At 42.8% G+C, this 20,417-nt stretch overlaps 1 protein-coding gene across 1 annotated transcript in view; it reads left to right on the top strand.

The window, feature by feature from the left end:
* LOC135510600 (adhesion G protein-coupled receptor L3-like) overlaps window positions 1-20,417 on the top strand; it is a 355,347-nt gene that overhangs the window by 318,387 nt on the left and 16,543 nt on the right. Inside the window, 4 exon segments of the mRNA XM_064931641.1 lie at window positions 2,459-2,668; window positions 9,858-10,078; window positions 14,390-14,456; window positions 15,587-15,678. Of these exon segments, the coding sequence (XP_064787713.1) occupies window positions 2,459-2,668; window positions 9,858-10,078; window positions 14,390-14,456; window positions 15,587-15,678 (590 nt within the window).

Below are 20,417 nucleotides of genomic sequence, written 5' to 3'. Positions count from 1 at the left end.
CGAGGTCATTGTGTGGAGAGGTCGATGGTGACCATCTTGTTTTGAGTTTATTAGTGAATATACATTTGAGTGTAATTTTAGTTATCAATAACAAGAAAATACCTTTATTCTCAGATGTTAATCAGATTGTCAACACTGTGACAGTCATTTTGGCCAGTTATTTATTTGATTGATTCAATACACAATTTAGTGTAGTAATAATGTTACAACACAGATACTCTCAATAATTACACTACCGGTCAAAAGTTTTAGAACACCATTCAAGGGTCATATTTATTTTTTACTATTTTCTACATTGTAGAATAATAGTGAAGACATCAAAACTATGAAATAACACACATAGAATCATGTAAACTAAGCAACAACAAAAAAAGTCCTCTCACTGTCAACTGTATTTATTTTCAGCAAAATTAAACATGTGTAAATATTTGTATGAACATAACAAGATTCAACAACTGAGACATGAACTGAACAAGTTCCACAGACATATGACTAACAGAAATGTAATAATGTGTCCCTGAACAAAGGCGGGAGGGGTCAAAATCAAAAGTAATAGTCAGTATCTGGTGTGGTCACCAGCTGCATTAAGTACTGCAGTGCATCTTCTCCTCATGGTCTGCACCAGATTTGCCAGTTCTGACTATGAGATGTTACCCTCTTCCACCAAGGCACCTGCAAGTGCCCAGACATTTCTGGGGGGAATGGCCCTAGCTCTCACCCGCCGATCCAACAGATCCCAGACATGCTCAATGGGAATGAGATCTTCACTGGCCATGGCAGAACCCTGACATTCCTGTCTTGCAGGAAATCACGCACAGAACGAGCAGTATGGCTGGTGGCATTGTCATGCTGGAGGGTCATGTCAGGATGAGCCTGCAGGATGGGTACCACATGATGGAGGAGGATGTCTTCCCTCTAACGCACAGCGTTGAGATTGCCTGCAATGACAACAAGCTCAGTCCGATGATGCTGTGACACATGGCCCCAGACCATGACGGACCCTCCACCTCCAAATGGATGGCGCCAGAGTACATGCCTCGGTGTAACGCTTATTCCTTTGACGATAAACGCGAATCTGACCTTCACCCCTGGTGAGACAAAACCGAGACTCATCAGTGAAGAGTCCTTTCTGGTCCAGCGATGGTGGGTTTGTGCCCATAGGCGACGATGTTGACGGTGATGTCTGGTGAGGACCTGCCTTTTCAACAGGCCTACAAGCCCTCAGTCCAGCCTCTCTCAGCCTATTGTGGACAGTCTGAGCACTGATGGAGGGATTGTGCCTTCCTGGTGTAACTCAGGCAGTTGTTGTTGCCATCCTGTATCTGTCCCGCAGGTGTGATGTTCGGATGTACCGATCCCGTGCAGGTGTTGTTGCACGTGGTCTGCCACTACGAGGACGATCAGCTGTCCGTTCTGTCTCCCTGTAGCGTAGTCTCAGGCAATTCACAGTATGGACGTTTCAATTTATTGCCCTGGCCACGTCTGCAGTTAAACAAATCAAAATATATTTTAAATGTGAGATTCTTCAAATAGCCACCCTTTGCCTTGACAGCTTTGCACACTTGGCATTCTCTCAACCAGCTTCACCTGGAATGCTTATCTAACAGTCTTGAAGGAGTTCCCACATATGCTGAGCACTTGTTGGCTGGTTTTCCTGAGGCTGGTAACTCTAATGAACTTATCCTCTGCATCTGAGGTAACTATGGGTCTTCCTTTCCTGGGGCAGTCCTCATGAGAGCCAGTTTCATCATTGTGCTTGATGGTTTTTGCGACTGCACTTGAAGAAACGTTCTAAGTTCCTGGAATTTTCCGTGTTGACTAATCTTCATGTCTTAAAGTAATGATGGACTGTCGTTTCTCTTTGCATATTTTAGCTATTCTTGCCATAATATGGACTTGGTATTTTACCAAATAGGGCAATCTTCTGTACACCACCCCAACCTTGTTTCAGCCAACCTATTGGCTGAAACGCATTAAAAAAGGGAAGAAATTAACTTTTAAGAAGGCACACCTGTTAATTGAAATGCACTCCAGGTGACTACCTCAAGCTGGTTGAGAGTATGCCAAAGCTGTCCAGGCAAAGGGTTGCTTTTTGAAGAAACTCAAATATAAAATAGATGTTGATTTGTATGACACCTTTTTTGGTTACTATATGATCCCATATGTGTTATTTCCTAGTTTTGATGTCTTCACTATTATTCTAGAACGTAGAAAAAATAAAAAAAAATAAAGAAAGAAAACCTTGGATGAGTAGGTGTTCTAAAACTGTTGACGGGTAGAATATATTAAATTATGTTAATCTCATCTGTGGTTTTTGGTTGTGAGCGACAGTTGCGCCTATTCCTTCCTAATGTTCATCCTGTTTTTTGCTTGCGCCTCGTCTCATGTTGGTAGAGCGTCTTCTACTCCTATCCAGTAATCTCATGTTATGCATTTCCTTATTTGTACCCTTTCCCAGAATACAGACCCAGTCCATGACATGCTGTTGGACGTCATCACATGGGTTGGCATCCTGCTCTCTCTGGTCTGCCTGCTCATCAGCTTGTTCACCTTTTGCTTCTTCCGGGGCCTCCAGAGCGACCGCAACACCATCCACAAGAACCTCTGCATTAGCCTCTTCATAGCAGAGTCCCTCTTCCTGGTGGGGATCAACCGAGCTGACCAACCGGTAAGAACATTCCCAAGCCGGAAGATTGATGTGCAAAAGACACAGCCCACTCAATGGTTTTCAATGAGAGCAGTATGTTAGTGGAGCGCCTAGGGTTGTGTCTCTTTGTCTCTCTGAAAAGTTGGGGAGGGGGTCTGGGGGACTTCATCTCAATAGTCTAAAGTTGCTCCCAATCCTTGTCTGGTCTTCCTTTCCTGCACTAATCTGAAAATATAGTGAAAGCAACGAGTCAGAAGTCTGTTTGGGATATAAGTCTGATGTTTTATCTATCACCTGTCTCCCAAATCAGTTCTCTGATAAAGGAAAGGAGGAGAGGGAGCCAAATTAAACTATTGAAATGCATCCAGGGTGTCAGATCTAGTCCTTTTTGGGCCAGTGCCCATGTGTTTTCATTTCAACCTGCCACTTATTAGATCCATTAGTGTTACTGATCAGCTTGAGAGACTACACACCTGGTTCATCCGGTCTGAATCAGACATGGACTGTTCTCTGTATATACGCTCACCAGGTTATCATACCATCATTATCACCAAGGCCCACCTGCAGTAACTAAGGATTTGATCGAGTGGGTCCACAGGTAACAGCTAGATACAGGTCCAATGCAGCTGTTTTGATCACATAATCAAATCCAAATTTACTTACCTTACTGTGATTTGTTTCAATTAAAATGGTTGACAAACAGACAAAAAATACACTATGTTTACAAAGTGTATGTGGACACCCCATCATATGAGTTGGTTCGGATATTTCATCCACACCAGTTGTTGACAGGTGTATACAATTGAGCACACAGCCATGTGAGCTCCATAGACAAACATTGTCAGTAGAATGGCCTTACCGAAGAGCTCAGTGACTTTCAATGTGGCACAGTCATAGGATGCCACCTTTTCAACAAGTCAGTCTGTCACATTTCTGCCCTGCTAGAGCTCCCCTGGTCAACTGTTGTATGTGCTGTTATTGTGAAGTGGAAACATCTAGGAGCAACAACGTCACAGCCGCGGAGTGGTAGGCCACACAAGCTCACAGAACGGGACCACTGAGTGCTGAAGCACACAATGCATAAAAATTGCCTGTCCTCGTGTGCAACACTCACTATCGAGGTCCAAACTGCCTCTGGAAGCAACGTCAACACAAGAACTGTTTGTCAGGAGCTTCATGAAATGGGTTTCTGTGGCCGAGCAGCCGTACGCAAGCCTAAGATCACCATGCGCAATGCCAAGCGTCGGCTGGAGAGGTGTAAAGCTCACTGCAGTGGAAACGCTTTCTCTGGACTGATGAAGCGCACTTCACCATCTGGCAGTCCGACGTTTGAATCTGAGTTTGGCAGATGCCTGCCCCAATGCATAGTGCCAACTGTAAAGTTTGGTGGAGGAGGAATAATGGTCTGGGGCTGTTTTTCATGTTTCAGTCTAGGCCCCTTAGTTCCAGTGATGGGACATCTTAATGCTACAGCATACAATGACATTCTAGACAATTATGTGCTTCCAACTTTGTGGCAACAGTTTGGGGAAGGCCCTTTCCTGTTTCAGCATGACAATGCCCCTGTGCACAAAGCAAGGTCCATATAGAAAGGAAATGGTTTGTCGAGATCTGCGAGGAAGAAATTAACTGGCCTGCACAAAACCCTGACCTCAACCCCATCGAACACCTTTGGGATGAATTGGAACGCCTAATCGCCCAACATCAGTGCCCGACCTCACTAATGCTCTGGTGACCGAATGGAAGCAAGCCCCTGCAGCAATGTCCCAACATCTAGTGGAAAGCCTTCCCAGAAGAAGGCTTTCAAAGGGGGGACCAACTCCATATTAATGCCCTTAATTTTGGAATGAGACATTCGACAAGCATGTGTCCGCATACATTTGGTCATGTAGTGTAGCTTATTAGCAAAGAGCAATTTCTCAAGCAAGAATGTCTTGGAGGGGGAAACTGAAACTCACTGTTATTGGCAGAGAGGTTTGGAATTGTTTCTTATTGGTCTATTAACTCATTTTCCGCATAGTAATGTCACCTGGCAGGCCAAAACTGAAAGCGCATTATCATAATTCTCACACTTATTCCAACCTCATAGTGTGGTAATATATAAAACACTGGAAAATCATATTTCTGACTACACTGGACCTTTAACCAGGTTTCATTTTTCATTCCTTATAGTGAAAATTTTGCTTCAAAGTTATTCGGTTCACACAAAAATCCTGGTCAAACACTAAAAGGTTAGTACTCAACAAACATGGGCTAAGACAAGAATTTAGTAAATGAGAAAATCCATCAGACTTGAACCTTAACCCTATTGAATCGTTATGCGCACATCTTCCTATTACAGTATAATCTTATCAGTTAAATTGTTTTTATTTCGCTGTCCTGACTTTACGCAGTACTTTATGCCTGGATCTTGTTAAAAAAAAGATGTCTGGTACTTAAGCATTCAGTGTGAGCTTCACTACAGCTCTCATCTCTTGACGACCAGTTACACTCGAAAAGGCAATTCAGCAGTCCACTGGAACATCAAGGTTTTAGTGTACACTTACTAGGGCATCTGGATTTTTTTAAGGGCGAAAAGATGAAGAACAAGACATGTTGTACAATGGATATAAATTCTGTCTGCTATCTTAATTGGAATAAGTGAACGTTGCAAGCGGTTGAGTGTTTCCTCTAGAACAAATATAATGGCCGTTCTTAGTCTGTTCTAATTTAGACACCTCAAGTGAACATGAGAACATAGCCAAGGCTATATATTTGAAATTATTCTGTTTTGAAGCTGTATGTAACCATGGTTATGAGTAGCACAGTACATCATGTTCCTCAACTTGTTTTTGGAATTTATACAACAGGTGGGTCGAATCTTGAATGCTTATTTGGTTAAAACCGCATTCCAGACGGTGTCTATTCCACAAGTTACCACCGGCTGTGACATTGAAATGTTTGACGTGCAATCCACTGCAATCCACTGTCATCAGCCCAACCAGACAATTTATAAACTTGAAATCCAAGCATCTAGACATTATTTCCCATTTCTTTTAGACAAGCAGTTGGTTTTCGATAGCGTAGATTTGCACAGACCTTGCCGACTGTCTCTTTGACATTTGCAACATTGTTTCAGTATTGGAATTCGATCTCCAGTTGTACCATAGCAATGAACGTGTTGGGGTCAGGAGTCGGGATGAGACAGACACGCACGCACCTTTTCTCAGCGAGTCAATCATGAATCAGCATCATTTTTATGGATCTATACAAAGAAATGTCAATAGAACAGTTAAAATGAAACAAAGTGAAGCTTGTTTGCGGTCTTTCCAGCTTCAGTTTGAAGTGATTGTTTTAGCTGTGTTGTCGGCTAGCTCCTCTGAACAACAGTGTCCTGATGCGACAGCACATTTTCCATGCCAGCCGAAATCGTGCATCATTAGCTGATTGTTATGAATATACCCAAATAAATGTCACTAGAAAACAGCTTAAACAAACACAAAAGCAAACTACTTGCTGCACTGTTATTCTTGCTGCACTGTTTGGCGTGACTGTTTTTTTGCCGTAGTTTGCTAACTAGCAAGCAAAGGATAAGAACGTTGCCAACTTGTATGGCAATGGAACATTTAGAACGAACGACTGGGTCGCGTCCATAGATAGAGAACAAAAAGACTGAACGACTTGGTCACGTCTCTGGCAACCAAACCGATAGAACAAACGACCAGCCGGCGTGGGTGGCAACCACAGATTTGTGTCGGGAAACTATATATTGTGGAAAGATAACATAAAATGAAGACATTTGTAAAAATGTTTTTTTGAATGAAAATATGTAAATCATTATTTGAATAGGTTGGTAACCTGTTGCATAAAAGTGATAATGCCTTCGAAGCCGGTGTTAGGAGGATATACAGTGCCGTCGGAAAGCATTCCGACCTCGACTTTTTTCTCATTTTGTTACTTTACAGCCTTATTCTGAAATGGAGTAAATAAAAAGTTCCTCAGCAATCTACACACAATACCTCATAATGGCAAATTCACACATACCTTATCTGCATAAGTGTTCAGACCCTTTGCTATGAGACTCAAATTTGAGCACAGATGCATCCTGTGTCCATTGATCATCCTTGAGATGTTTCTACAACTTAATTGGAGTCCACCGTTGGAAATGCAATTGTTTGGACATGATATATACACTACCAGTCAAAATATTTATTTTATTTTGACTATTTTCTACATTAGAATAATAATGAAGACCTCAAAGCTATGAAATAACACATATGGAGTCATGTAATAACCAAAAAAGTGTTATGGAAAGCAAAATATATTTTATATTTGACAGTCTTCAAAGTAGACACCCTTTGCCTTGATGATTGGGCAGCGGCAGGGTAGCCTAGTGGTTAGAGCGTTAGACTAGTAACCAAAAGGTTGCAAGTTCAAATCCCCGAGTTGACAAGGTAGAAATCTGTCGTTCTGCCCCTGAACAGGCAGTTAGCCGTCATTGAAAATAAGAATTTGTTCTTAACTGACTTGCCTCGTTAAATAAAGGTAAAAAAAAATACATTTTAAAAATGATGGCTTTGCACTCTCTTGGCATTCTTTATGAGGTAGTCACCTGTAATGCATTTCAATTAACAGATGTGCCTTTTTTAATTTGTGGAATTTATTTCCATCTTACTGCTTTTGAGCCATTCAGTTGTGATGTGACAAGGTAGGGGTGGTATACAGAAGATATCCCTATTTGGTAAAAGACCAAGTCCATATTACGGCAATAACAGCTCAATTGAGCAAAGAGAAGTGACAGTCCATCAATAATTTAAGACATGAAGGTCAGTCAATCCGGAAAATTTCAAGAACTTTGAAAGTTTCTTCAAGTGCAGTCGCAAAAACCATCAAGTGCTATGATGAAACTGGCTCTCATGAGGACCGCCACAGGAGACCCAGAGTTACCTCTGCTGCAGAGGATACATTCATTAGAGTTAACTGCACCTCAGATTGCAGCCCAAATAAATGCTTCAGAGAATTCAAGTAACAGACACATCTCAACATCAACTATTCAGAGGAGACTGCATGAGTCAGGCTTTTATGGTTGAATTGCTGCAAAGAAACCACTACTAAAGGACACCAATAAGAAGAAGAGACTTGCTTAGGCCAAGAAACAGGAGCAATGGACATTAGACCGGTGGAAATCTGTCCTTTGGTCAATGAGTCTGTGAGATGCAGAGTAGGTGAACGGATGATCTCCGCATGTGTGGTTCCCACGGTGAAGCATGGAGGAGGATGTGTGATGGTGTGAGGTGCTTTGATGGTGACACTGTCAATGATTTATTTAGAATTCAAGGCACACTTAACCAGTATGGCTACCACAGCATTCTGCAGCGATACATCATCCCATCTGGTTTGCACTTAGTGGGACTATCATTTTTTTCCCCAACAGGACAATGACCCCACACACCTCCAGGTTGTGTAAGGGCTATTTGACCAAGAAGCAGAGTGATGGTGCTGCATCAGATGACCTGGCCTCCACAATCACCCGACCTCAACCCAATTGAGATGGTTTGGGATGAGTTGGACCGCAGAGAGGCGGAAGGCAGTGAATAAGTACTCAGCATATTTAGGAACTCCTTCAATACTGTTGAAAGAACATTCCAGGTGAAGCTGATTGAGAGAATGCCAAGAGTGTGCAAAATGTCATCAAGGCAAAGGGTGGCTACTTTGAAGAATCTAAAATATTTCTTGATTTGTTTAACACTTTTTTTGAGTGTTATTTCATAGTTTTGATGTCTTCACTATTATTCTACAATGTAGAAAGTAGTAAAAATAAAGAAAAACCCTTTAATGAGTAGGTGTCCAAACTTTTGACTGGTACTGTGTGTGTGTGTGTGTGTGTGTGTGTGTGTGTGTGTGTGTGTGTGTGTGTGTGTGTGTGTGTGTGTGTGTGTGTGTGTATGTATATATATATGTGTGTTTGTGTGTGTATATATATATATATATATATATGTGTGTGTGTGTATGTTTTTTATATATATTTATATATACATATATATATATATATATATATACACACGCAATGATAATTAACACCATGGGATATCTATAGCCAACACTGACTCTGCCCTCATCTAGACCTTTCTAAGCATCTCTCCCAAATACTCCTTCAGCCAGTTCCTCCCAAGTCCCCCTGGTTCTCCCAGTTCCACCCTGTTACTTCACCTGACACAGCTCAAGCTCCTGTGTTTCTATCAAATGACCACACACACACACGCTCCCCCTCACCCTCTCCCTTTCCCCCCTTCCCACCACCCGCCATTGCACTAAACCTCCTGTCATGATGTAGAGCAGTAGACTGATCTCGAAATGCTGCTGATAATCTGGATGAGGCCATCACTGTTTTTAATGACTGTCACTGGCTGTCGTAGGTATCTGGTAGAGTTCTGCACTAAGGGCAAAGTCATTATCAACAGGGTGCAGTAGGGAGGGTGGTGAGAGGAGTTAGAGGAGAAGTGAAAGGGGGTGTGTATGTGTGAGGTACGCAATGTAAAGTCTGTTCCACAATTAGTGCATTGACAGGCACAGAAAGACACACACCTGCTCTCATAAACGTGGACCCTGCTGAACGATGGACGTTTGCAGACTGTGCTTTTGCCCTCTACTCTTCCCTTTCATAAGATGTGATGGTCTTGATTCACTGGGCAATTTAAAGATCACTCCTCCTCACTGCGGTGATGGCCACTGAACCTGAGAGTCATTTAATTGAAACCAATTTCAATGACCGTTGAACAAATTACCTCACGTATGACCAATTGCTCCAATAATCGGATCAATTACAGTCGTTGCAAGTACACTGTGTGTGTGTGTGCGTGTGAGCGTGCGCACGCGGGTGTGCATGCACTGTGTTGGCGCTCCTGTCCATTCCAGTTGGTGATATCATGCCCTTTTTCATTTGAAGCATGGAGCAACTCTCGCCCATTTGAAAAGTCATTAGTTCCTTGTTTATTTATGTCTACTACCTTGTCAAATGCATGAGACGTTTCACGCCCTAAAGGGCTTTTGAATAATAGTAAATAAATGTTTTAATAATATGAATAATATTTAATAATATGAATAAAATCATGAGAGAGTAAAACCTGTCGTCCGTATTGTTCTTGGAATTCTTAGCTGCACATCGACACGTTTTCTGTCCGATTTTAAGCCTTTGACCTTTGACCTGTACTGTCTCCTCTCCCCTCCTCAGATTGCCTGTGCTGTGTTCGCTGCCCTGCTCCACTTCTTCTTCCTGGCTGCCTTCACCTGGATGTTCCTGGAGGGTGTGCAGCTCTACATTATGCTGGTGGAGGTGTTTGAGAGTGAGCACTCGCGCAAACGCTACTTCTACCTGGTGGGCTACGGCGTACCCGCGCTCGTTGTGGCTGTGTCGGCCGCCGTCGACTACCGGAGCTATGGCACGGATCGAGTGTGAGTATTTACCGGAACTCGAACCACTGCGTTAGAACCCCATCGTTAGAACCTTGCGATCTAGATTCTAAAGCAGTGTTGCTTAAACCTCTCAGCAAGTACCATGTGTTCCTCTATTTGATATTTTCCAGTACACCTCATTCAAACTAATCAGCAAGTCCTTGATTAGTCAAATCTGGTGTGCTAGGGTTCGAATTGAACAAATGTGTGAAACGACAGGGGTTCTTGGGACCTGTTTGGGAAACACTTCTAGCCAAGCTCTTACTTGGAGGCAAGGCTGCTGGTGGCATAGCCAATATGGTCCTGTGTGGCTCAATTGGTAGAGCATGGCGCTTGCAATGCAAAGGATTGTGGGTTTGGTTCCTGCTGGCACCAACCATATGAAAAACGTACGTTTCTTTGGATAATAGTGTCTACTAAGTGGCATGTATTATACTATAATAACATATACTTTTTTAATTAAAAAATTAAATAATGGCTTCTTCAAAGAAGTCATCTGTACGACCAGCATGACTGGTACACAATGCCAGGCTGTTGGCCATATCTGAACTATTCAATATGGTTGTGATAGGTTCAGTAAGGTTATTCTGGGCGTTTGTTGGTTTAACGGCTGTCGAGATGTAGTTCCATTCTGCTGTGCCATTCTGTTTTTCGTTTTTTTTAGAGAAATTGTTATTCATTTTAAGATCAGGGCCTGTATTCATAATGTGTCTCAGAGTAGGAGTGCTGGTCTAGGATGCATTGCTTGCTCTTTGGTGTTTTAGGCTGAGTTTCTGTATAAACACTTTGTGACGTCTACTGATGTAAAAATGGCTACTCTGAGACTCTTTATGAATATGTTCCCAGATGAGGGGTTTCCTGAACGTGTGACCTGAAATAGAAACATCTTGTAGACTATAACAAGGGCACAGAGTTGTTCCTCGTCACGTCACCTAGACAAGAAAAACTCCTGTCCTGACACTACATTTGATTTGCACATTTAGTTAGTCTTCTACTTCTCACACATTCCCACAGCCATACTGATTCGGCTGACTCATTTTGAGTAAAAACAATGTGTGGTTGTCGTTAGCCTCCAACGATATATATTTGGCATTGCTGCAATAACTAATGCTCCTCATCACCCCTTAATAATGAGTAGCGTTTTCTGCTCATTATAACCTGAGCGGTTATTCTCAAACAGGACTTCTGCTGACTTGACAAAATGTTTTAACAGTGGAAAATGCAAGCTCAAACGCTAGCCGTAGCCGTGTGAATGTCAAGCCGTTGTGGTTAGCGTCTTTAGCGTTCACATGACTCCCAATTATCTAAGGGAGCAATAGATGGAGAGATTGGGGAGAAGGGGGGGGAGAGAGCTAGACGGAGACGAAGAGAGAAAAGTAGACGGCGAGACGGCAGTCTTCATCGGTTCTTCTGTTTCCCCGCAGAAGATGCTCGAGATGCTCATTTTATTTGCTCTCGCGCTTCTCTCTGGAACATGAACCGGCCGCCCTAACAATGACACGGAGACACCGTTCCTCTTTCACTAAATCTGTAGCCGATCGAAAAAATATAAATCAGCATCAGCAGTTTGCTCATGAGATGTTTCATCAAAAACGTCATACTGGACATGTTCAAGTGCGCTTGTACACACCACATACACACACACACACACACACACACACACACACACACACACACACACACACACACACACACACACACACACACACACACACACACACACACACACACACGCACATATACCATGTTATACCATAAAAAGATGAACTCACTTCATATTTACAAATCACAACATTCCAACCAAAAAAGGCACCTAGCTCACATTGCACCATAAATCCTTTACTTGGTCATTTGTCTGACATTAATAATGACAGTTTGTTAAAACTTTAATGGCCACTCTATCCATTTTGCAATAGACAAACTGCATTTCAACAACTTGGCATACCTGGAGCCCATCATGAGAGAGAAGTCCTCACCCGTGACTTAGTCTCTTTCAGTTGTCTTGTCTCGGTAGCGCTTTTCTCTCCCCCCTCTACAGAGTGTCTCTTTGAGCTCAACTAATGTGTCAAGTTGCTGTGAATCAGTGTCACCGACGTGAGTACCCAACACTAGACGTTGGGAGAGAAAACGCTACTCTGTCTTATCGGGGAACCTAGGTCCCAGGTTTCTATACCCTTAGCTTCTTTACCAAGGGGATTCTGAGGAGATGGCCACCAATACAGCTTCAGCCTGACACAAGCGGAAATAGATAGACTCAAAAGGCAACAGAGAATTCTGTCATGACTGGAGAGGACAGGAGGCAGGGAGGCTTGCTGGTTCACGTACTAAGGCAGAAATTACAGCCATTGCCTTTTAAATAAATCTGCTTGTCTGTGATCAGACAATTTAGCGTTCAGCAGAATTTATATTGACTACTTGTGTGTGTTTACATCATCTCTTAACCAGGGGGAGAAGTATCAAGTCCCAGTAATACAAAATGAACACGCACTGGCACCCTGTTCCCTATATAGTGCACTACCTTTGACCAGGGCCCATAGGGCTCATAGGGTGCCATTTGGAATGCATGCATTGTTTTCTGTCTCGGTATATTCTGGTTATATATATTTTGACTTTTATCAAGGCATCGGGTTGTGATCGAGCATGTTAGTGTGTGAAGTATTAGTAAAAACCCGTCCAAGGCTTTTTAGCTTTTCACTTCAAGTCTAATAACGCTACCGACACTTTATATCGTTGAAAAATTCCATTAGGGCCATGCCGTGTGAAAATGTCCATGAAATGAATGTAAGAAAAATGAATCTCTTTTCAGTGTTTCTTGAACATTCACTATCGTAGTCTGGGATATGAGGTGACAAGTTATAATTAAATCTTGAGTTGCATTGTCGGGTTTCCTCCCTGTGTTCGAGTATGGCCTGCGCTGTCCGAAGCTAAGTGCGCACTCCTCTTCACACTTCAATCTGCCGTAAAATGCTATTGAATTACGGCTAATTCGCTGCCACTTCCATTTTGCCTCTTTGTCATCCAAATGACAACAGAGTAGGAAACTGTAATTTCCGATGGCCAAAAATGGAGGTCTATCGCGCGGCGCCGGAGATTAAACTATTAATAATTTAGCCGGAAGGTCATGAATCAACTTCATTTTTGTCGGTCGCCTTCCCAGTATCACCTTCATCCCACATCTGCTCCCATGCACTCTCATATCTGGGCCCGTTCGCTTTCAATCAACCAACTAGAGTCTAGTAACTGCCACGGAGAAGTCAAGCAAGCGCACGGTGTTGCATTGTTAATATGGTAATGTGACCGTGAGAGTGGTTCATTGGTTTACACGACGAGGCTGGACAGTTCATCTAAGTCTCTATGGCGCTTTTCACACTGCCGAGCTGAGGCGAGTTGTTCTGAGCTGGCCTGGTAAGACATCCACTTTAGTTGCTGGAACTGTGCTCGAAAGGAAAATGTGATAAGAAAATGTATCTGAGTTAGCAAAGTATGGTTTGGGTCGGCACAATAGTGTAAAAATGGTATTAGTGTCTGTATGGTTGAAGTCCATTAAATTTAAAGTCAGTCAAATCAGGAGGTGTGTTGGGAATGGAATTAAATTAAGAGGATGGAATTCCATTAAGAAGTTCAGAATTTCCTATTATTTTCTGTGCAAACGTTTCGAAGCATCAATTCTGTGCTACTATTCTATTCCTTATATGGAATGAACCTCTAACCCAATGAACATACCAGCTGCACACAGGATCATTTTTAGAGAAGTAGGGAGAAGTTGACGTTGATCCTGATGTAGTTGAGCTTTTTCCTCCACTAACGGTTAAGGTTAGGATTGGGTACCTTAGCAGACGGTCTTATCCAGGGTGACTTACAGGAGTAATTAGGGTTGAGTGCCTTGCTCAAGGGCACATCGGCAGATTTTTCACCTTGTCGGCTCTGGGGTTCAAACCAGTGAACCGTTGTTTACTGGCCCGGCACTCTTAACCGCAAGGCTACTTCGGGGAAACTTCAGCCCGGAACCACATTAGAGTTTTGTCCTTTTGATAACACTGTTGTGACCATCACAGCCAATAAGAAGTTATGACACTGAAACCACCCAAATCCTCCCTCCAAACCCTCATGTAACCCTCATGTAACGGTCATAACTCTCCTACCCCCTTGCGGGCACTGTGTTTGAAGTGCTCATTTCTCTTTGTCACTCCAGCCTCCATGTTGATGTATGTCCTGTGCGTTTCTCTCATCTCGCTCTTTTCTCTCCTCTCTCTTCTCTCGCCCTTTCTCTCTCCCTTTCTCTCTCTCTTCTGTCTCGTTCCTCCCCTCCAGGTGCTGGCTTCGATTGGACACCTACTTCATTTGGAGCTTCATAGGACCGGCAACCTTGATAATTATGGTAAGCGTCCCTGCTTTCCCACTACCATACTATCTCATTAACCCTACTTAGCACCTCAGGGCACCACTTAAATGGTCCAGAGAGAGCTTAACATCCACTTTCCACTGTAATATAAGCCACTGCTGGTCAGGTGTCATGGCGGGAAATGGATGAGGATGTGAATTGTGAATTATTCCGGTTAGACGCTTTTTCCGCACAACTGACAGAGATGTCTTTGGCGAGGGAGAGAGGAGAGACGAACACTGCTCAGTATTCAGTCTCAGAGTGATCCCGTTCCACGATAATGATTGATTTTCGCCCAGAACGTCCGCCTGGAATCATACGCCATCTATGCTGCTACCTTGTACCTTGAGGCACAGAGGTAGGACACAGACTCAGTAACATGCACACACAAGCAGACACTCATAAACCGCATAAGCATATACTGGGGAAAAATACAAGGACACCGTCTGGAAGCGTTGTCCCTCTAGGAGGTCGGGGGGGGGGGTTCAAACTGCGGCTCAGTTAGCTGGATGTCACTTCCCTAGCACAGTGCACAGGTTTTGAGGGGCAATACCATCTTGAGATAGCTGTGCCTCTGGTCCACAATGACATCTGAGCTTTTAGCTGATTCATGTTTGAGGCATGGAAAATGATAACAGCAACAATTCTAATGCTCCATACTGCTATTTGGTTCCTCTATTGGGCTATACTTGTTGTATTTCTACCGAACCTATATGTTCAGTTCTGTTTGACATTATTTCACTCCTGATAAGAGCAGTTTGGAGAACTGCAAACAGTCATAAATCTATCAGTCTCAAATGTAGTTTGCTTCCTATGGTTAACTGCATGTTTAGTACATTCATTTTGGACAGACTCCAGCCATTGCATTGATCAGGAGCCAACTAGTTCAACTTCATTGTCAAGTACAACATGGCACTTCTATATGTGGCAGTTATACTGTAATACAATTTTCATAATATTTTGTGCTCTACTTGGCAAAGTGGGAAACCACGTCGTGTTTCGGCACAACATACTCAACTGTAACAATGTCTCCCCGATTTAAAAAATGTATGAAAGCATCAACAACAACAAACACACAAACTCCATTTCAGCTGTGCTCCCTCCTCTCTTTCGTCCATCTCTCCCAGCTCAACGTGATATTCCTAGGCATCGCGCTGTACAAGATGTTCCACCACACCGCCATCCTCAAACCCGACTCGGGTTGCCTCGACAACATCAAGTAAGTCCCCTGTCCTCTCAGGCATTGAGACCTTCCAGACATGACATTAGTACATGGGAGTTAGTACATTGGTATATGACAGAACAGTTTCTAGTGGCTCGGTGTGTTAGAGGAGGGTTCCCCAAACTATGTCCTGGGGCCCCCCCTTGGTGCACGTTTGTTTTTTCCCCTAGCACTACACCACTGATCCCAATCATCAAAAATGGATGATGAGTTGGTTATTTGAATCAGCTGTGTAGACCTAGGGCAAAAAACCAAAATGTGCACCCGACATATTGAGAGAGTTCCCTCTCCGCTTCGTGCCATTCGCTTCCGTTTTAAGAACCATTTTGCAACCAAATCAGTTGGACGAATACACCACTGGGTTGTGGGTTTGATCCCTGCACGGGCCACAAATACTGAACAAATGTTAACTGTAAGTCACCTTTGCATAAATGCAGCCGAAACAGCAAAATGATATTGAACAATCAATGTTATGTACGTCATACTAAACCTAGACTTTGAGACGGAAGCTGTGTCGTTATACCATGTGTCGCTGCTTAGAATAACTTCTTCCGTTTTTTTTTACCTGTGAACCTCTCAAAACACATCTGAAGGGTGAGAAGGGCCATGCAGAGATGCAGGAAGCAGAGCCCTCCAGGTTCATAACTCATTATCACCAAAGGTTGTGTCATGGTGGGGAGGCGAGGGTTAAAACGGGACAGGTATTCCAGCAGGCGTACTTCATTATCGGAAGAGCACACTGGTCGGCTGAGGGAAAAGGCCACGAGACAATCTGGTAGAATGAACCTGGCCCGTCGGCATCCGCTAACACATGGATGAATATTCATAAATGGGAGTGTGTGTGGGTGGGTGTGTGCATCTGGGTGTGCGCTTGTGCGTGCACTCCCTGCCACTCGGGATATGGAACTCTGAAGGACATTATAAATCCCACAGTTTACTGGCGTTGCAGTTTGAGTGACAATGAAGGAATTAGTATGAATGTATTTAATATGCTCACTGTTTGGTGAAAACAAATTAACCACCTATTGTGATATTACCACAAAACAATCGGTCTCAATGGTGGGATTAGATAAAATGTTGAAGGTTTGGTCATTGATTTAAATTTGAATCATTTTTGTATTTTATGTCTAGCTATGATTGTGTTACACTATATATAAAAAGTATGTGGACAACCCTTAAAATAAGTGGATTCGGTTATTTCAGCCACACGCATTGCTAACAGGTGTATACAATCGAGCACACAGCCATGCAATCTCCAAAGACAAACATTGGCAGCAGAGAATGGCGCTACTGAAGAGCTCAGTGACTTTCAACGTGGTACTGTCATAGGATGGCACCTTTGCAACAAGTCAGTTTGTCAAATTTCTGCCCTGCTAGAGCTGCCCTGGTCAACTGTACGTGCTGTTATTGTGAAGTGGAAATGTCTAGGAGAAACAACGGCTCGGCCATGAAGTGGTAAGCCACACAGAAGTAAGTCCCTTCAGCAATGTTCCAACATATTGTGGAAAGCCTTCCCAGAAAAGTGGTGGCTGTTGTAGCTGCAAAGGGCGGACCAACTCCATATCAATGCCCATGGTTTTGGAATGAGATGGTCAATGAGCAGGTGTCCACATACTTTTGGTTATGATGTGTATCTGTTTGTTAAGTGATTAAATAGTAATTCAAGGTCATTTGGAACAAAGTGGAGTCGGTGGTATCTTGGAACACTACATTAGTTCACAATGACACCGTGAGGCCCTTTGCGCCTCTAGGAGACGAAAGGAATCAGCCAAAACGATGACACAGCATTTTTCTGGTTCACTTAGGGGTGTTAGTCCAACCAGGTGTCAGGGTAGACTTATTTTGCGGCCGGGCTTAAGTAGTTTTTTTTTGCCTCTGTCTACCATTCCTATATCCTACTGATGGATAAAGAGCTTCTGTGTTTTCCCTGTCCGGCAGTTCGAAGACACTCTAGAAGCATCACTGTGTTTAATGGCTGTAATGCTAGGCATCATCTCCAGCTGCCTGTCAATGCTTTTGTCAAAGTGGAGTGAGACCCTGCTGGCCTAGTTCTGTCAGCGAGTACACACACACACACACACACACACACACACTATACACCCCGCCACACACACCCACACAGTCACACTCATTCTCACATACAGTAGACACTCTTTCTTACTCACGCACGCAGGCACACACTCACATTGCCTGCAGTGCCGAGGCTCGTTTTCCAGAGGATGCCTGCTCTGTGTATCCCGTTCTGAATAAACAACAGAACACCCTACTAGACAGAGCCGTCTGTATCAGTGTCATCAGCACTCTTTTGGATAGTATCGATAGCAGTCTGAGACATGTTGGCTGTTGTGACATTTGTCCGTGACTCAATAACAACCAATTTTAAAATGAGGTTTGTGAATATGATGATATGTTATAATGGGCCGTGCGTACTGTTGCGTCTCTGTGGACTCTGATTGGAGCTAGGATGACCATGAGTTTAGCTTGGTTTTGTTTATTTGTGATTAGGGCTGTGGCGGTCACCATCACAATAAATCCGTTATTTATTTTAGTCAGGTCTAAAGAAACATTATGATAGGAAAGAAAATGTATCTCAGAAGAACAGAATATGAGTTGGTCTACTGTAAGCCTATGTTATCTGGCTATGCTCCATGCCATAAGCTGTAGGCTTGTTCATTTAGCTGACAAGATATGCTTATAAGCCCCGTGCCATTATTTTATTTGATCTGATTTTATAGTAAGAAGAATATAATTGAACTTAGCTGAATAAAATAGGAAGGATATTTTTTTACCATTACAGAGCGAGTGCGCGTATAAAGTGGCTATGTTGAGCATAAAAGTGATCACTTGAAACAGGTCCTAAATGCTCGATTTTGAATTATTTGGCAACTGTAGTTGTGAATTATACAAACCTTAGAATGTCTTAGAAATTACAACATAAAGTACATTCGGAAAGTATTCAGACCCCTTGTCTTTTTCCACATTTTGTTACGTTACAGCCTTATTCTAAAACGGATTAAATAGTTTGTTTTCCCTCATCAATCTACACACAATACCCCATAATGACAAAGCAAAAACAGGCTTAAAAAACAACAACAGGTCAATGTGTCTGAATAGTTTCCAAATGCAGTGTTTGTTGTAATTAAGACTTTCTAACGTTTGTTTAGTTGCATGGTGTGACTATAGGCTATTGACCATTTGAGAGAGTAGCAAAGAAAAGCTTGCGCTCTTTTCCTTGCCTCAAATTGCACAGCTGTTCTCTTATCAAGTGATCATATTTTCACCTGTCAGGCTATTCTCAATGTAATCTTGTGTAATATCTAGAATTAGGTTCATTTTAAAAATGGCCCGTTATCAAATGGGCAGGAACAAGGGGCAGGGGGACAAAGACATGTCATCTGTACGCACTCGAATAGTGAATGGAGGCGGCTAGTGTAGCTATCCCACCGGTCTGTACTGTACTTCGGTTTTATAGTGGAGGAGCAGGAGTTTAATATGAACAGCTGGGAAATACATTTAACAACACTTATTTCACTCATCTATTGTTTGAGGAGCATGTTCTCGCTGCCCCCGACAGGTGGTATTCAGCCCAAACTCTGTATGCCATGGCCTCTCCAACCTTGTTCCTGTAGCTACCCAGGGCTTAGTCTGGGAAACCCAGTGAAATCTGTTCAAGAACATCCATAGTGACATGTTTTCACAATAAACATGTTTCACGAAACTTTTGACAGCCTGTCTGCGCGCTGGAGAAAAGAATAAACGAGAGACTGTAGGCGATGGGTAACGCATGGTGGTGAGATATTCTCTATAGCTAAAGGTAAAGTGTCACCCAATTAATTATGACAATAGCTAACTGTAATCAGCCCTGCACAATCAATGAACCAACAGCATCGCCTCGGGCTGTACATTATCTCCCAGACACATTGATATACATTTTGGAGTGGAGCATAAGGTAACCAGTCCATCCAGCATGCATGATAATACAGTCCACACTCAATGGTGATTACTCTAATTTGTTTAATTTTGGAGTATACACTCGACCAATTATGTACCAAAGACATCTTAAATCTGTTTTGTTTTATGTTTTTTTTTCCTGACATGCCTTATATGCGTTAGGCTATGTATTGTATAGCACAATCCTAATTATTATTATTTGGGGGTTTATAAAGCCTATGCATAAGCTCTATGTGTATGGCTGTTTTGAATGAATCATCACCTTAGAAAGCGCTATTACATTGACTCAACGGTCACATGGAATTTTACTGTGGTCATGACTCATGACTGCCGGTGTGGCGGTAACAGGGGTCACCACAACAGCCCAGGTTGTGAGTGTCATCCGTGTTAGTGCTAACACTGTTGACACAGCTTTTGATATTGCGACCCGACTTTGAACGGGTTATTGAGTTGATAGTCACCAACTGAGTGGCTTTAAATGTAACTATGGAGAAATGTAAGCACACCATTTTTTATACTTGGATGATTTGATCACTCATTAGTAACAAATTGTTTACCTCTCAAAATATAGTAAGTACAGTTTTTGAACTTCCCCTTGCTATTTATCAAGGGAGATGTAATCTAAAAATACTGTGAATGAGCCATAGAGATAATTTCTTTGAGAATCATTGCCTTGTTTGTCTGTGGAGAGGATATATTTCTCTGTGGAGAGTTCTCTCTATCATATGATTTGTCACACATGCCTCCCTCGGCCGAATCAGAAGCCTCATCTCCGGCCTCTCTGT

This window comes from Oncorhynchus masou, chromosome 23 (assembly GCF_036934945.1).
Source record: "Oncorhynchus masou masou isolate Uvic2021 chromosome 23, UVic_Omas_1.1, whole genome shotgun sequence".
Classification (NCBI taxonomy): domain Eukaryota; kingdom Metazoa; phylum Chordata; class Actinopteri; order Salmoniformes; family Salmonidae; genus Oncorhynchus; species Oncorhynchus masou.
Note: the sequence above shows the minus strand (reverse complement) of the source record. Positions and strands in the feature narration are given on the sequence as shown.